Source organism: Ranitomeya variabilis, chromosome 2 (assembly GCF_051348905.1).
Source record: "Ranitomeya variabilis isolate aRanVar5 chromosome 2, aRanVar5.hap1, whole genome shotgun sequence".
Lineage (NCBI taxonomy): Eukaryota > Metazoa > Chordata > Amphibia > Anura > Dendrobatidae > Ranitomeya > Ranitomeya variabilis.
Genome location: NC_135233.1, coordinates 1,006,243,384 through 1,006,261,272, shown reverse-complemented (window position 1 = coordinate 1,006,261,272; position 17,889 = coordinate 1,006,243,384). Strand labels below are relative to the sequence as shown.

General features: G+C 43.4%; 1 protein-coding gene across 1 annotated transcript in view; it reads right to left on the bottom strand.

Annotated features, from left to right (window-relative positions):
* Nucleotides 1-17,889, bottom strand: part of LOC143808515 (saxiphilin-like) — a 164,308-nt gene that overhangs the window by 94,995 nt on the left and 51,424 nt on the right. The window contains exons 4-6 of the mRNA XM_077291265.1: nt 7,254-7,469; nt 4,820-5,026; nt 2,709-2,924 (exon numbers count right to left, since the gene is read on the bottom strand). Coding sequence (XP_077147380.1) covers nt 2,709-2,924; nt 4,820-5,026; nt 7,254-7,469 — 639 coding nt within the window. The remainder of the gene's footprint in view (nt 1-2,708; nt 2,925-4,819; nt 5,027-7,253; nt 7,470-17,889) is intronic.

The window sequence follows — 17,889 nt, the reverse complement described above, 5'->3', positions numbered from 1 at the left end:
GGTATCGGCGAGATCCGATATTTTGCCGGTATCGGCCGATCCAATCCGATACCGATACTTTCGAATATCGGAAGGTATCGCTCAACACTAGTGATGAATCAACCAAAATTTATTAGGCTCCTTTTTTGGCACCACCCCTAATGATGACACCCTCAAAATTTGAATGGGAACCTATGCAAATGGTCCTGCCATTCTGCACAAAGCTACCTCTATAGCTTTTCAGAAGCCTCCTCCTGAAATTGTAACGTTGACTTCAGATTTTATGTAGAGAGCATCATTCTTCCTTTAACAAATGTGTTTCTAAAACTTTCCCTAACCCCATTTTCCAACAAAACAGCTGAAATTTTATTTGGGTATCTACTTAGAAAATGTTCCATCTCTGCCAGACGAATCGGTGTCACCCCTTTTTTTTTAACTATCTCCTCCTTTTTGTTTTCCACTCTGAAAGCATTTTGCTGCACTGTGACTTCCCCCACAAGAGAAGCATTTGTTCTTCAATTTGCTTTTGACCCTGAATCCACAAACTCCCTCCTTAAATTAGAAGCACATTCCTTTTTGCATTGCCACAGAATGTCCTGACTGTCCAGGACACCCGGTGCTTCCTGGAAAGAACTGGCCCCCTTGTCCAGTCCTATTAGGAGACTTCACCACCATCCATAAGTCGATATCCTTATGGTCCCAATGAATGTTAGACCGCCTTCCACTAACGACATTTTTCATTGTAGCGCTATCAACCCTGACCCCCATACACCCTGCAGGCCTCCTCATTTGCATCCATGTAGCAAAAAATATGTGAACCATTTTCTAGATGCTTCTCCCCTACCACGCAATAAAAAAAGGCAAATGCTTGCAGCCAATTAAAACAGGTAAGCGGAATTAGGTGGTACCTCCTCTTTTCCTCATCCTCTTTTTTTTGTTTATCTTTCTTTAACATTTCCAGATTAAAACGCTCTAACAATAAAAAATTGTCCACGTATTAACGTATTAATTTTTCCATACTTTTTCCCTTACTTTCTGCTTCAAATGAACCCCCAAAGATCCTCAAAACACATACACCTTTCCTCTCTCTGAATTGTCCAGACTAACAGACTCCTCCTTCTCTTTCTGTCTGACCTGTCAACGCATGTAACTATGTACGTTGGAACCCTTGACCCTTAATTACTAACCATAGGAACTTCTGCACTTGTGATATAACTGGACTCTATAACCCCAAACCTCAACCCCCCCGTCCATTCATCAGCAGGGAATACCCCAGCCTGCATATCCCCGGACCCCAATCGCTAAATCCCGTAACCCCATGAATACATTCCCCATCGACTCCACAGGAAAACTCACTAGCTTCATAGGAAGGTAGCACCAGACAGCAGCTCTTGCGCCCCAGGTAGCAGCTCTTCAGCTCGCTGGACAGTTCCTTGCTAACCAAGATATTAGTTTTATTTCTGATTGGCTCCAACCTGTAATCTCCTGATTGAATTTCTTACTGACCGTAAACCTGGAATTGAACTTCCTTCCTTGCAAGATTTTTGAGCTCCCAGACTTTAGTCAAGCTCTCCTTTCACCTGTTGCCTGATCCATAACTATACTGCTGCTCCCGAGGACCGACCATTGCCTGATTCCTGACTATGCAACCTGTTTATCCTTCAAACTGTACTACTGCTCTCGTGTATCAACCTCTGGCTGATTCCTGACTATCCCACTTGCTGGTGCTGCCCTTAGTGGTTGCAATACCACTACTCCAACCCAGGTCAGTTCATAACATAGGGCCAGCTGACTGCTGCTTGTGGATTAAATGTGGGCTTAATTTCAGCGCAGTCATTATCTGGCTGTTAGGGGCAGGGCTAGCTGACTGCCGCCCATGGACTATGGCTGGGGTCAATGCCAACGCAGCCATTACCTGGCTGTTAGGGGCGGGGCCAGCTGACTTCTGCTTGCTCTTTTCCAGACACTGAGAGGCCACAGGATGGAACCCCCACTGCCTTTCTCTCCTGTGCTCTCTGCCGTGAGCGCTTCGCCGGGCGGGTCTCTGCACATCCTGGAGGCCAACTGCTCCTAGTTCTGTCACTACATGCTCCATTGGCAAACAAGGGGAAGGACCACTTCTCTCCCCACTGCAGGCCCCGTCGTGAATGTGGATTCCTCCCAGGCTGGGAAGGACAGGAGGAAGCAGTCTGGGCCGCAACCTGACCTGGAGGGGTTTCTTCTGGACTCAGGCACGCTGAAGGCCTTGTCCTCCATGGCCGGCGACCATATTGGGGTGGCTGAGCTAGGCCAGCCCCTTTTAACAGGCTCTGGATTGATGCATGCAACCAATCTGCTCCCCTGGTACCAGCTGCTGCAGCATCAGGTCCACAAATTCCAACTTTAATGAGAGAGGAAAAAACAGCCAAAAGGGGCATAGGGAGATTGCTTCCTTGATGGCTGTCTAAAATGGCTGTCCTCCCTCAACAGTCACCACCTTATAAGCCTTCTACCTCACCCAAATGGCCCTAACCTTTATCATGACAGTCCCCCTTTTCCGACCACTTAACCCTTTCGCTGACCTGATTTCCCTTCTTCGGCATCCTGCACTAACCTTGTCTTGCCGACCTTCCTTTTAAGCCTTAAGGGCCAAGTACAGCATTTCTGTAGTTGTAATGGGTCTTAGAGAAAGGGGCCTTGATCAACCGGTATTCCACAAGTTTATACACTAAAACTCTGTAGGTCCTCACCTGGTACCTCACATGTAGGGGGTGTCTGCCCTGGTTCAGTTCTTGTACCCTGTATCTCTTCACCGTTTTTGGTAACACACCAACTGTATCCGGTGCTGCCGTGGAACTGCAATGGACTAAAGTAGCCTTTTTCATCACAGTCCGGTACAAAGGCTCCTCGTAAAGGTTCTATTGCGCTGAGCACTTTATTACGTTCTTTTATACAGATTGTTTCCCCTGATAAGACAAATATAGAATTGGTATTATTATATTAGTATATGTATGACTGTAATGAAGGATGCTCTTCATACTGTACTTCATACTTAGATCCACCTTCTTCTCTATCACTTCAGCATACAATAACAAGGAGCCCAACAATGGGTTTTCATGATGTTACACAATTATAGAGTCACAATGTATCAGTGATAAATGATAGTGACTCTGTGTAGTGATATACAGTGGGGCAAAAAAGTATTTAGTCAGTCAGCAATAGTGCAAGTTCCACCACTTAAAAAGATGAGAGGCGTCTGTAATTTACATCATAGGTAGACCTCAACTATGGGAGACAAACTGAGAAAAAAAATTCCAGAAAATCACATTGTCTGTTTTTTTATCATTTTTTTTGCATTTTATGGTGGAAAATAAGTATTTGGTCAGAAACAAACAATCAAGATTTCTGGCTCTCACAGACCTGTAACTTCTTCTTTAAGAGTCTCTTCTTTCCTCCACTCATTACCTGTAGTAATGGCACCTGTTTAAACTTGTTATCAGTATAAAAAGACACCTGTGCACACCCTCAAACAGTCTGACTCCAAACTCCACTATGGTGAAGACCAAAGAGCTGTCAAAGGACACCAGAAACAAAATTGTAGCCCTGCACCAGGCTGGGAAGACTGAATCTGCAATAGCCAACCAGCTTGGAGTGAAGAAATCAACAGTGGAAGCAATAATTAGAAAATGGAAGACATACAAGACCACTGATAATCTCCCTCGATCTGGGGCTCCAAGCAAAATCCCACCCTGTGGGGTCAGAATGATCACAAGAACGGTGAGCAAAAATCCCAGAACCACGCGGGGGGACCTAGTGAATGAACTGCAGAGAGCTGGGACCAATGTAACAAGGCCTACCATAAGTAACACACTACGCCACCATGGACTCAGATCCTGCAGTGCCAGACGTGTCCCACTGCTTAAGCCAGTACATGTCCGGGCCCGTCTGAAGTTTGCTAGAGAGCATTTGGATGATCCAGAGGAGTTTTGGGAGAATGTCCTATGGTCTGATGAAACCAAACTGGAACTGTTTGGTAGAAACACAACTTGTCGTGTTTGGAGAAAAAGAATACTGAGTTGCATCCATCAAACACCATACCTACTGTAAAGCATGGTGGTGGAAACATCATGCTTTGGGGCTGTTTCTCTGCAAAGGGGCCAGGACGACTGATCCGGGTACATGAAAGAATGAATGGGGCCATGTATCGTGAGATTTTGAGTGCAAACCTCCTTCCATCAGCAAGGGCATTGAAGTTGAAACATAGCTGGGTCTTTCAACATGACAATGATCCAAAGCACACCGCCAGGGCAACGAAGGAGTGGCTTCGTAAGAAGCATTTCAAGGTCCTGGAGTGGCCTAGCCAGTCTTCAGATCTCAACCCTATAGAAAACCTTTGGAGGGAGTTGAAAGTCCGTGTTGCCAAGCGAAAAGCCAAAAACATCACTGCTCTAGAGGAGATCTGCATGGAGGAATGGGCCAAAATACCAACAACAGTGTGTGGCAACCTTGTGAAGACTTACAGAAAACGTTTGACCTCTGTCATTGCCAACAAAGGCTATATTACAAAGTATTGAGATGAAATTTTGTTTCTGACCAAATACTTATTTTCCACCATAAAATGCAAATAAAATGATAAAAAAAACAGACAATGTGATTTTCTGGATTTTTTTTTCTCAGTTTGTCTCCCATAGTTGAGGTCTACCTATGATGTAAATTACAGACGCCTCTCATCTTTTTAAGTGGTGGAACTTGCACTATTGCTGACTGACTAAATACTTTTTTGCCCCACTGTATCTGTAATCACTGCTTGTAATAACATCGATACACAGGGAGAGGATGGAAGAGTAAAGTAGATCCTTACCAGAAGCTTCACATGGTTTTGGTGGTTTTCCAGGGAAATTTCTGGAATCAGAAACCTCTTCCCCATATTCATCCACACACCAGGTGTAGACATGGGACTGCTGAGGTCGATAGTTACCCTTTTCATCACATTCCGGAACAAAAATTGTGGGTAAAGGTTTAGAACTGAGCAGTTTTTGACGTTTCTTCAAGCAGGGAGGTTTGTTTGCTGAAAATGGATATAAGATGAGTGAAAGTTGATGAGAACTGAATGATACAAACACATTACCAGTATTGTACATTACATTCTTTAAGGAGGACGATGGATTAAGCGTTTAACCAGCTCATAGCTTGCCTACATTCACTTAATTTTATTTTTGTTTTACACATGCACTTTATAATTGATATTATTTGGTGTTTTTTTTAAATGTAAGCTTGATACAGAATTTATGATGAACTGTAATAATTCACCTTATATCATCATTATTCTGGCAGTTGATGTATAGCAGGGTTCTTAGCCTAAAACGTCACTCGCATTTGAGGCATCCTTTTAATAGGAGATACATTTGAATGTTATCATGATTATAATGAAGATTGTCTATTGATTTACTACAATTTTGTACTTTTTGTGCTTTTTCTGGTTAACCTATATCGCTCCCTACTCGGAGTGTTTAGGGATTTCAGACTGGTTTGCACACTTGATGAATAGGCATTATTTTGCTTGTTTAGTATAATACAGCCCATAGTCCTCCACATAGTATAATGCATCCCATACTCTTCCATGTTGTATAATGCACACCCCATAGTCCTCCATATAGTATAATCCACCCCAAAGTTCTCCAGACAATATAATGTACCCCATAGTCTTCATTACAGTATAATCCACTCCCCATAGTCCCCTAGATTGTATAATGTATCCTCCCCATAGTCCTTGACACAGTATAATGCACTCTTCATATAGTATAATGCAGCCGCAATGTGATTTTCTGGATTTTATTTTGTTAGATTCAGTCTTTCACAGTTGAAGTGTACCTACAATAAAAATGACAGACCTCTTCATTGTTTGTAGGTGGGTAAAGTTGCAAAATCAGCAGTTTATCAAATACTTATTTTCTCCTTTGTAGTACATATAGTATAATGCACCCCATAGTCCTTGATAGAGAATAATGCAGCCTCCCCATTAGTATAATGCAGAACCCGATAGAGTAAAATGCAGCCCCCATAAAGAGTATAAGGCAGCCCCCTCATAGAGTATAATGCAGCCCCTCATAGAGTATAATGCAGCCCCCCATAGAGTATAATGCAGTTTTCATGAAATCATATCCTCTTTGTTTGCATAGTTAAACAAGCAGAATTTCTGTGCAAAAAACCCCCCCCAGAAAAAAGCATTAACACGGTCCAAATGTCCAAGCAAAGTGGGTGTGATTTCATGAAAACTCCGCATACTGTGAGTCTAAGGCCGGAGTCACACTAGACCGTAATACGGATGAGTGCTATGCGATAAAAAAAATCGCATAGCACTCGGACCAATGTTAATCTGTGGGGCAGCTCCCATCATCTGATATTTTCTCGGTTGTATTATACGTGCGAGTGAAATCACAGCATGTTGCGATTTGCACCGTATATCGGCAGTAAAAGCCAATGAAAGTCTATGGGTGCGAGAAAAACTCGTATCATGTACAAACCCTGGCATGGATGTACTGCTACGTTCAGTTTTGCCAAGGGATTAATGATGTTTAAATTGGGGAGAGGGAGTGCATCGTCATGACCCTGGCTGTCTTAAAAAAAGGCATAAAACAAATACCTTACATTTAAATTCCAACCAATTTTAACATGCATATAAAGTCACAATTTTTACAAAATTACATGACTATTCAAGATTTGACAGACTGGTCTCCAGCTCTTTTTTTAACATTGGAATTGTACTACCATGCCTAAAATGCTGTACTTACTTAATTTACACCAAATTTATCATTATGGGCAACATTTGATAAATCTCTAGTGGTGGAGTTGAAGTGAGTACAAGAAAGATTTGACTCAAATTACACCATGTTTGATAAATGTAGACCATTGTGTTTTATATTACACCATGTTGTATTATTTCTATTTCTATGAAACTACATAGTGTTCCCCAAAAATATTTTTTCTGGTCGTCCCATGGTACTCCGGCTCTCTCCACCAACAACACTTATCAACTCCATTTTTTCACATGTCCCCTGGGTCCCTTTTTATAGTCGTATGGTAGCATACCTTTTGTGTAGAATACTACTCACCCCCACTTGCTATTAATTGTGAATATTTCTATCTAACCTTAGGAATTGTATTTCTGTTACTATTATATATGTCTTAACTGACTTAAAAAAGTAAAGAATGAGGAAGGAAGAAGGAAGAAAGGGCATAACTAACCCAATGTAAACACTGAGGTGAGAATACTGCTGTAGTGGATTAGTTAGTACCTGCATCTTCACACGTTAGGTGCTTCGTGCCTGGTGGAGTTCTTGTTCCCTCGATCTCTTCACCATTTTCATTAAGACACCAACAATAACCGGTGCTGCCATGACACTGCTTTGGAATGTAGTTTCCCTTGTTATCACATTTTGGTAGAAATGCCCCCATCATATTCTTCTTTCCTCCGAGCACACTCTGCCGATGCCTCATACAAGGGGTATGTTCTATGCAAATAAAACAAATTGATCAGTAAAGAAAAACTATTCACATAATAGAGATGATTATGCTTCATTGTGGATTCCTAGATATTTAGGAACTATATAATTTATTCTTTTGCAGTTAGTATAAGGAGTTAATGCGTCCAAAGTAAAACAGAGCCAGATTGTGAGATCTGGCTATGTTTGGCTCATAGTGAATGGTTCCTTCAGACGTAGTGTCCAAATCACATTTTTCAAAGCTTCAGGAGAAAGCCTAATGTGGACTGAGCATAACATGAACAGAGCCTTAGGAGACAAGTAAATAACTGTTCTGGCATTTTTAATTTACAGTTCTGTTAGAATACTTACCATGCGTGATATACAGTACATGTATCACAAAGTTTTTACATATTTATGATGCAGTTTGGCCAGTGACTTGTAGAAAAAAAATATATAAATTCTGCAGTGAACAAATTACTATTGAAAATATTAATTAAATAATTGAATTACTTTAAAAAATAATTTTAAATTAATTTTAAAAATTACAAAAATGAAAATGGGCCAATGCAAAGGTTTGGGCACGCTGGGAGATTTGTGTTCTCAGATAAGTTTGATCATGGTTTCAGATATTAATTAGCCTGTTAGGGTTATGTCTTGTTCACCATCATGATTAGGAAAGGCTAGGTGATGCGAATTTCCCATCTTTATGTAACAAAAACCAGAAGCCATGGATTCTTCTAAGCAGGTGCCAAGCACTATGAAAATGAAAATGGTGGAGGTTCACAAAGCAGGAGAAGGCTATAAGAAGAGAGCATTTTCAAGTTGCCATTTCCTCAGGTCAAAATATAATTAAGAAATGGCAGCTTACAGGAACAGTGGAGATCAAGATAAGGTCTGGAAGACCAAGCTAAATTTCAGTGACAGCTGCTCATAGGATTGCTAGAGAGGCAATCAGAACCTCATTTGACTGCAAAAGACCTTCAGAAAGATTTAGCAGACTCTGGAGTTGCGGTACATTGTTTTACTATTTAGAGACACCTGCACAAATATGGTCGTCATGGAAGAGTCATCAGAAGAAAACCTCTCCTGAGTCCTCACTATAAAATTCAGTGTCAGAAGAATGCAAAAGAACATCTAAACAAGCCTGGTGCATTTTGGAAACAAGTCCTGTGGACTGATGAGTTTAAAGTAGAATTATTTGGCCACAATGATCAAAGGTTATTTATGCTACTTTTAAAATGTTAAAGATGAAAAAAATACATATTTTTTCCCTAAAATACAATGGGAATGTGTCATATTTAACTTGCTGGAGGGGAGATACATTTCGCGGAGGTTATTAGCTTCATTGATTTGAAACTCAGAAGTTTGCTCAAGCACACTATGTGTTGAGAAGGGTTAATCGGCGATTTTAAGGGCTGGGTTTTTGTGGACAACCATAGAGCTGGATGGGAGGTTGTCCACCTTATCTCCACCCCATGATGTGCCTACCACAAGGACTGTGCTTTGCATTACCTCTTTGGGAAAAAGCAGGAAAATAAAACAAAGGTCAAAGTTTATTTTTACTTTACCATGGTTTTTGCTGCATGTCTACAGTAAACCAGTGGAGGACTTAAAGAGACAGTGTTCCCGTGTCTACCTACATGTGCAGCTGAGTGAGAAGATCTACCACACTACCACACTATATATACAGGAGATATATTATATATATATATATATATATATATATATATATATATATATATATATATATATATATATACACTCACCGGCCACTTTATTAGGTACACCATGCTAGTAACGGGTTGGACCCCCTTTTGCCTTCAGAACTGCCTCAATTCTTCGTGGCATAGATTCAACAAGGTGCTGGAAGCATTCCTCAGAGATTTTGGTCCATATTGACATGATGGCATCACTGTTATGGTTCTCAATGGCAAGAGAACATAGCCCAGCAAACATAAGAACTAGCTCTTGGAAGGATGGAAACTAAACTGACCATGAACTAAACCTGCCGCACAACTAACAGTAGCCGGGTAGCGTAGCCTGCGTTTAATCCCTAGACGCCCAGCGCCGGCCGGAGGACTAACTAATCCTGGCAGAGGAAAATATAGTCCTGGCTCACCTCTAGAGAAATTTCCCCGAAAGGCAGACAGAGGCCCCCACAAATATTGGCGGTGATTTTAGATGAAATGACAAACGTAGTATGAAAATAGGTTTAGCAAAATTGAGGTCCGCTTACTAGATAGCAGGAAGACAGAAAGGGCACTTTCATGGTCAGCTGAAAACCCTATCAAAATACCATCCTGAAATTACTTTAAGACTCTAGTATTAACTCATAACATCAGAGTGGCAATTTCAGATCACAAGAGCTTTCCAGACACAGAAACGAAACTACAGCTGTGAACTGGAACAAAATGCAAAAACAAACAAGGACTAAGTCCAACTTAGCTGGGAGTTGTCTAGCAGCAGGAACATGCACAGAAAGGCTTCTGATTACAATGTTGACCGGCATGGAAGTGACAGAGGAGCAAGGCTAAATAGCGACTCCCACATCCTGATGGAAACAGGTGAACAGAGAGGATGATGCACACCAGTTCAATTCCACCAGTGGCCACCGGGGGAGCCCAAAATCCAATTTCACAACAGTACCCCCCCCTCAAGGAGGGGGCACCGAACCCTCACCAGAACCACCAGGGCGATCAGGATGAGCCCTATGAAAGGCACGGACCAAATCGGAGGCATGAACATCAGAGGCAGTCACCCAAGAATTATCCTCCTGACCGTATCCCTTCCATTTGACCAGATACTGGAGTTTCCGTCTGGAAACACGGGAGTCCAAGATTTTTTCCACAACGTACTCCAACTCGCCCTCAACCAACACCGGAGCAGGAGGCTCAACGGAAGGCACAACCGGTACCTCATACCTGCGCAATAATGACCGATGAAAAACATTATGAATAGAAAAAGATGCAGGGAGGTCCAAACGGAAGGACACCGGGTTAAGAATCTCCAATATCTTGTACGGGCCGATGAACCGAGGCTTAAACTTGGGAGAAGAAACCCTCATAGGGACAAAACGAGAAGACAACCACACCAAGTCCCCAACACAAAGCCGAGGACCAACCCGACGCCGGCGGTTGGCAAAAAGCTGAGTCTTCTCCTGGGACAACTTCAAATTGTCCACTACCTGCCCCCAAATCTGATGCAACCTCTCCACCACAGCATCCACTCCAGGACAATCCGAAGATTCCACCTGACCAGAAGAAAATCGAGGATGAAACCCCGAATTACAGAAAAAGGGAGACACCAAGGTGGCAGAACTGGCCCGATTATTGAGGGCAAACTCCGCTAAAGGCAAAAAAGCAACCCAATCATCCTGATCTGCAGACACAAAACACCTCAAATATGTCTCCAAGGTCTGATTCGTCCGCTCGGTCTGGCCATTAGTCTGAGGATGGAAAGCAGACGAGAAAGACAAATCTATGCCCATCCTAGCACAGAATGCTCGCCAAAATCTAGACACGAATTGGGTACCTCTGTCAGAAACGATATTCTCCGGAATACCATGCAAACGGACCACATTTTGAAAAAACAGAGGAACCAACTCGGAAGAAGAAGGCAACTTAGGCAGGGGAACCAAATGGACCATCTTAGAGAAACGATCACACACCACCCAGATGACAGACATCTTCTGAGAAGCAGGAAGATCCGAAATAAAATCCATCGAGATGTGCGTCCAGGGCCTCTTCGGGATAGGCAAGGGCAACAACAATCCACTAGCCCGAGAACAACAAGGCTTGGCCCGAGCACAAACGTCACAAGACTGCACGAAGCCTCGCACATCTCGAGACAGGGAAGGCCACCAGAAGGACCTTGCCACCAAATCCCTGGTACCAAAGATTCCAGGATGACCTGCCAACGCAGAAGAATGAACCTCAGAAATGACTTTACTGGTCCAATCATCAGGAACAAACAGTCTACCAGGTGGGCAACGATCAGGTCTATCCGCCTGAAACTCCTGCAAGGCCCGCCGCAGGTCTGGAGAAACGGCAGACAATATCACTCCATCCTTAAGGATACCTGTAGGTTCAGAATTACCAGGGGAGTCAGGCTCAAAACTCCTAGAAAGGGCATCCGCCTTAACATTCTTAGAACCCGGCAGGTAGGACACCACAAAATTAAACCGAGAGAAAAACAACGACCAGCGCGCCTGTCTAGGATTCAGGCGTCTGGCGGACTCAAGATAAATTAGATTTTTGTGGTCAGTCAATACCACCACCTGATGTCTAGCCCCCTCAAGCCAATGACGCCACTCCTCAAAAGCCCACTTCATGGCCAAAAGCTCCTGATTCCCAACATCATAATTCCGCTCGGCGGGCGAAAATTTACGCGAGAAAAAAGCACAAGGTCTCATCACGGAGCAATCGGAACTTCTCTGCGACAAAACCGCCCCAGCTCCGATTTCAGAAGCGTCGACCTCAACCTGAAAAGGAAGAGCAACATCAGGCTGACGCAACACAGGGGCGGAAGAAAAGCGGCGCTTAAGCTCCCGAAAGGCCTCCACAGCAGCAGGGGACCAATCAGCAACATCAGCACCCTTCTTAGTCAAATCAGTCAATGGTTTAACAACATCAGAAAAACCAGCAATAAATTGACGATAAAAGTTAGCAAAGCCCAAAAATTTCTGAAGACTCTTAAGAGAAGAGGGTTGCGTCCAATCACAAATAGCCTGAACCTTGACAGGATCCATCTCGATGGAAGAGGGGGAAAAAATATATCCCAAAAAGGAAATCTTTTGAACCCCAAAAACGCACTTAGAACCCTTCACACACAAGGAATTAGACCGCAAAACCTGAAAAACCCTCCTGACCTGCTGGACATGAGAGTCCCAGTCATCCGAAAAAATCAAAATATCATCCAGATACACAATCATAAATTTATCCAAATAATCACGGAAAATGTCATGCATAAAGGACTGAAAGACTGAAGGGGCATTTGAAAGACCAAAAGGCATCACCAAATACTCAAAGTGGCCCTCGGGCGTATTAAATGCGGTTTTCCACTCATCCCCCTGCTTAATTCGCACCAAATTATACGCCCCACGAAGATCTATCTTAGAGAACCACTTGGCCCCCTTTATGCGAGCAAACAAATCAGTCAGCAGTGGCAACGGATATTGATATTTAACCGTGATTTTATTCAAAAGCCGATAATCAATGCACGGCCTCAAAGAGCCATCTTTCTTAGCCACAAAGAAAAAACCGGCTCCTAAGGGAGATGACGAAGGACGAATATGTCCCTTTTCTAAGGACTCCTTTATATATTCTCGCATAGCAGCATGTTCAGGCACAGACAGATTAAATAAACGACCCTTAGGGTATTTACTACCCGGAATCAAATCTATGGCACAATCGCACTCCCGGTGCGGAGGTAATGAACCAAGCTTAGGTTCTTCAAAAACGTCACGATATTCAGTCAAGAATTCAGGAATCTCAGAGGGAATAGATGATGAAATGGAAACCACAGGTACATCCCCATGCGTCCCCTTACATCCCCAGCTTAACACAGACATAGCTTTCCAGTCAAGGACTGGGTTATGAGATTGCAGCCATGGCAATCCAAGCACCAACACATCATGTAGGTTATACAGCACAAGAAAGCGAATAATCTCCTGGTGATCCGGATTAATCCGCATAGTTACTTGTGTCCAGTATTGTGGTTTATTGCTAGCCAATGGGGTGGAGTCAATCCCCTTCAGGGGTATAGGAGTTTCAAGAGGCTCCAAATCATACCCACAGCGTTTGGCAAAGGACCAATCCATAAGACTCAAAGCGGCGCCAGAGTCGACATAGGCATCCGCGGTAATAGATGATAAAGAACAAATCAGGGTCACAGATAGAATAAACTTAGACTGTAAAGTGCCAATTGAAACAGACTTATCAAGCTTCTTAGTACGCTTAGAGCATGCTGATATAACATGAGTTGAATCACCGCAATAGAAGCACAACCCATTTTTTCGTCTAAAATTCTGCCGTTCACTTCTGGACAGAATTCTATCACATTGCATATTCTCTGGCGTCTTCTCAGTAGACACCGCCAAATGGTGCACAGGTTTGCGCTCCCGCAGACGCCTATCGATCTGGATAGCCATTGTCATGGACTCATTCAGACCCGCAGGCACAGGGAACCCCACCATAACATCCTTAATGGCATCAGAGAGACCCTCTCTGAAATTCGCCGCCAGGGCGCACTCATTCCACTGAGTAAGCACAGCCCATTTACGGAATTTCTGGCAGTATATTTCAGCTTCGTCTTGCCCCTGAGATAGGGACATCAAGGCCTTTTCCGCCTGAAGTTCTAACTGAGGTTCCTCATAAAGCAACCCCAAGGCCAGAAAAAACGCATCCACATTGAGCAACGCAGGATCCCCTGGAGCCAATGCAAAAGCCCAATCCTGAGGGTCGCCCCGGAGCAAAGAAATCACAATCCTGACCTGCTGAGCAGGATCTCCAGCAGAGCGAGATTTCAGGGACAAAAACAACTTGCAATTATTTTTGAAATTTTGAAAGCAAGATCTATTCCCCGAGAAAAATTCAGGCAAAGGAATTCTAGGTTCAGATATAGGAACATGAACAACAAAATCTTGTAAGTTTTGAACTTTCGTGGTGAGATTATTCAAACCTGCAGCTAAACTCTGAATATCCATTTTAAACAGGTGAACACAGAGCCATTCCAGGATTAGAAGGAGAGAGAGAGAGAAAGGCTGCAATATAGGCAGACTTGCAAGAGATTCAATTACAAGCACACTCAGAACTGAGAAAAAAAAAAAAAAAAAAATCTTCAGCAGACTTCTCTTTTCTCTCCTTTCTCTGTCAATTAATTTAACCCTTTTTTGGCCGGTCAAACTGTTATGGTTCTCAATGGCAAGAGAACATAGCCCAGCAAACATAAGAACTAGCTCTTGGAAGGATGGAAACTAAACTGACCATGAACTAAACCTGCCGCACAACTAACAGTAGCCGGGTAGCGTAGCCTGCGTTTAATCCCTAGACGCCCAGCGCCGGCCGGAGGACTAACTAATCCTGGCAGAGGAAAATATAGTCCTGGCTCACCTCTAGAGAAATTTCCCCGAAAGGCAGACAGAGGCCCCCACAAATATTGGCGGTGATTTTAGATGAAATGACAAACGTAGTATGAAAATAGGTTTAGCAAAATTGAGGTCCGCTTACTAGATAGCAGGAAGACAGAAAGGGCACTTTCATGGTCAGCTGAAAACCCTATCAAAATACCATCCTGAAATTACTTTAAGACTCTAGTATTAACTCATAACATCAGAGTGGCAATTTCAGATCACAAGAGCTTTCCAGACACAGAAACGAAACTACAGCTGTGAACTGGAACAAAATGCAAAAACAAACAAGGACTAAGTCCAACTTAGCTGGGAGTTGTCTAGCAGCAGGAACATGCACAGAAAGGCTTCTGATTACAATGTTGACCGGCATGGAAGTGACAGAGGAGCAAGGCTAAATAGCGACTCCCACATCCTGATGGAAACAGGTGAACAGAGAGGATGATGCACACCAGTTCAATTCCACCAGTGGCCACCGGGGGAGCCCAAAATCCAATTTCACAACACATCACACAGTTGCCGCAGATTTGTCGGCTGCACATCCCAAAGATGCTCCATACAAGGCAGGATGGATCCATGGTTTGATGTTGTTTACGCCAAATTCTGACCCTACCATCCGAATGTCGCAGCAGAAATCGAGACTCATCAGACCAAGCAACGTTTTTCCAATCTTCTACTGTCCAATTTCGATGAGCTTGTACAAATTGTAGCCTCAGTTTCCTGTTCTTAGCTGAAAGGAGTGGTACCCGGTGTGGTCTTCTGCTGCTGTAGCCCATCTGCCTCAAAGTTCGACGCACTGTGCGTTCAGAGATGCTCTTAGGCCTACCTTGGTTGTAACGGGTGGCGATTTGAGTCACTGTTGCCTTTCTATCAGCTCGAACCAGTCTGCCCATTCTCCTCTGACCTCTGGCATCAACAAGGCATTTCCACCCACAGAACTGCCGCTCACTGGATTTTTTTTCTTTTTCGGACCATTTTCTGTAAACCCTAGAGATGGTTGTGCGTGAAAATCCCAGTAGATCAGCAGTTTCTGAAATACTCAGACCAGCCCTTCTGGCACCAACAACCATGCCACGTTCAAAGGCACTCAAATCACCTTTCTTCCCCATACTGATGCTCGGTTTGAACTGCAGGAGATTGTCTTGACCATGTCTACATGCCTAAATGCACTGAGTTGCCGCCATGTGATTGGCTGATTAGAAATTAAGTGTTAACAAGAAGTTGGACAGGTGTACCTAATAAAGTGGCCAGTGAGTGTATATATATATATATATATATATATATATATATATATATATACATTTGTGGCCAAAAGTATTGACACCCCTGCAATTCTGTCAGATAATACTCAGTTTCTTCCTGAAAATGATTGCAAACACAAATTCTTTGTTATTATTATCTTCATTTAATTTGTCTTAAATGAAAAAACACAAAAAGAATTGTCCTAAAGCCAAATTGGATATAATTCCACACCAAACATAAAAAAAGGGGTGGACAAAAGTATTGGCACTGTTCGAAAAATCATGTGATGCTTCTCTAATTTGTGTAATTAACAGCACCTGTAACTTACCTGTGGCACCTAACAGGTGTTGGCAATAACTTAATCACACTTGCAGCCAGTTGACATGGATCAAAGTTGACTCAACCTCTGTCCTGTGTACTTGTGTGTACCACAATGAGCATGGAGAAAAGAAAGAAGACCAAAGAACTGTCTGAGGACTTGAGAAACCAAATTGTGAGGAAGCATGAGCAATCTCAAGGCTACAAGTCCATCTCCAAAGACCTGAATGTTCCTGTGTCTACCACGCGCAGTGTCATGAAGAAGTTTAAAGCCCATGGCACTGTGGCTAACCTCCCTAGATGTGGACGGAAAAGAAAAATTGACAAGAGATTTCAACGCAAGATTGTGCGGATGTTGGATAAAGAACCTCGACTAACATCCAAACAAGTTCAAGCTGCCCTGCAGTCCGAGGGTACAACAGTGTCAACTATCATGATCTCTGCAGGCAGAGATCATAGCAAGCCTATAGAGGGACAAGCTCTCGGAAGATGGAACTATACTGACCATGAACTAAGCCTGCCGCGCAACTAGAAATAGCCAGGTAGCATTTCCTATTTATCGCTAGATGCCCAGCTCTGGCCTAAGACCTAAATAGCTAGCAGAGGGAAATATAAGACCTGGCTCACCTCTAGAGAAATATTCCAAAGAAGACAGTAGCCCCCCACATATAATGACGGTGAGTTCAGATGAAACTACAAACGCAGCAGGAAAATAGTCTTAGCAAATTTGAGGTCCGCTTACTAGACAGCAGAAGACAGATAGTATACTTTCATGGTCAGCAGAAAAACACTAACAAAACACCATCCAGAGATTACCTTAAACTCTGGCATTAACTCATAACGCCAGAGTAGCAATCCCTGATCAACGAGAGCTTTCCAGACACAGTAACAAAACTTCAGCTGTGAACTGGAACAAATAGGCAAAACAAAACATGGACAAAAGTCCAACTTAACTAGTAGTTGTCTAGAAGCAGGAACAAGCACTGAGAGGCATCAGATAACATTGTTGACCGGCAAGAAACCACCAGAGAAATGAGCTTAAATAGCGACACCCACTACTGATGGAACCAGGTGAAACAGGAAAGAGGATGACAAGTCCAATTCCACAAGCGGCCACCGGGGGAGCCCAGAATCCAAATTCACAACAGTACCCCCCCCTCAAGGAGGGGGCACCGAACCCTCACCAGATCCACCAGGGCGACCAGGATGAGCCCTATGGAAGGCACGAACAAGATCAGAAGCATGAACATCAGATGCATTGACCCAAGAATTATCCTCCTGGCCGTAACCCTTCCAGTTGACCAGATACTGGAGTTTCCGTCTGGAAACACGAGAGTCCAAAATTTTCTCCACAACGTACTCCAACTCACCCTCAACCAACACCGGAGCAGGAGGCTCAACTGAAGGTACAACAGGTACCTCATACCTGCGCAATAACGACCGATGAAAAACGTTATGAATGGAAAAGGACGCAGGGAGGTCCAAACGGAAAGAAACAGGATTAAGAATCTCCAATATTCTATAAGGGCCGATGAACCGAGGTTTAAACTTAGGAGAAGAGACCCTCATAGGGACAAAACGAGAAGACAACCACACTAAATCTCCAACACAAAGCCGAGAACCAACACGACGATGACGGTTGGCAAAACGCTGAGTCTTCTCCTGGGACAACTTCAAATTGTCCATAACCTGCCCCCAGATGTGATGCAATCTCTCCACCACCGCATCCACTCCAGGACAATCCGAGGATTCCACCTGACC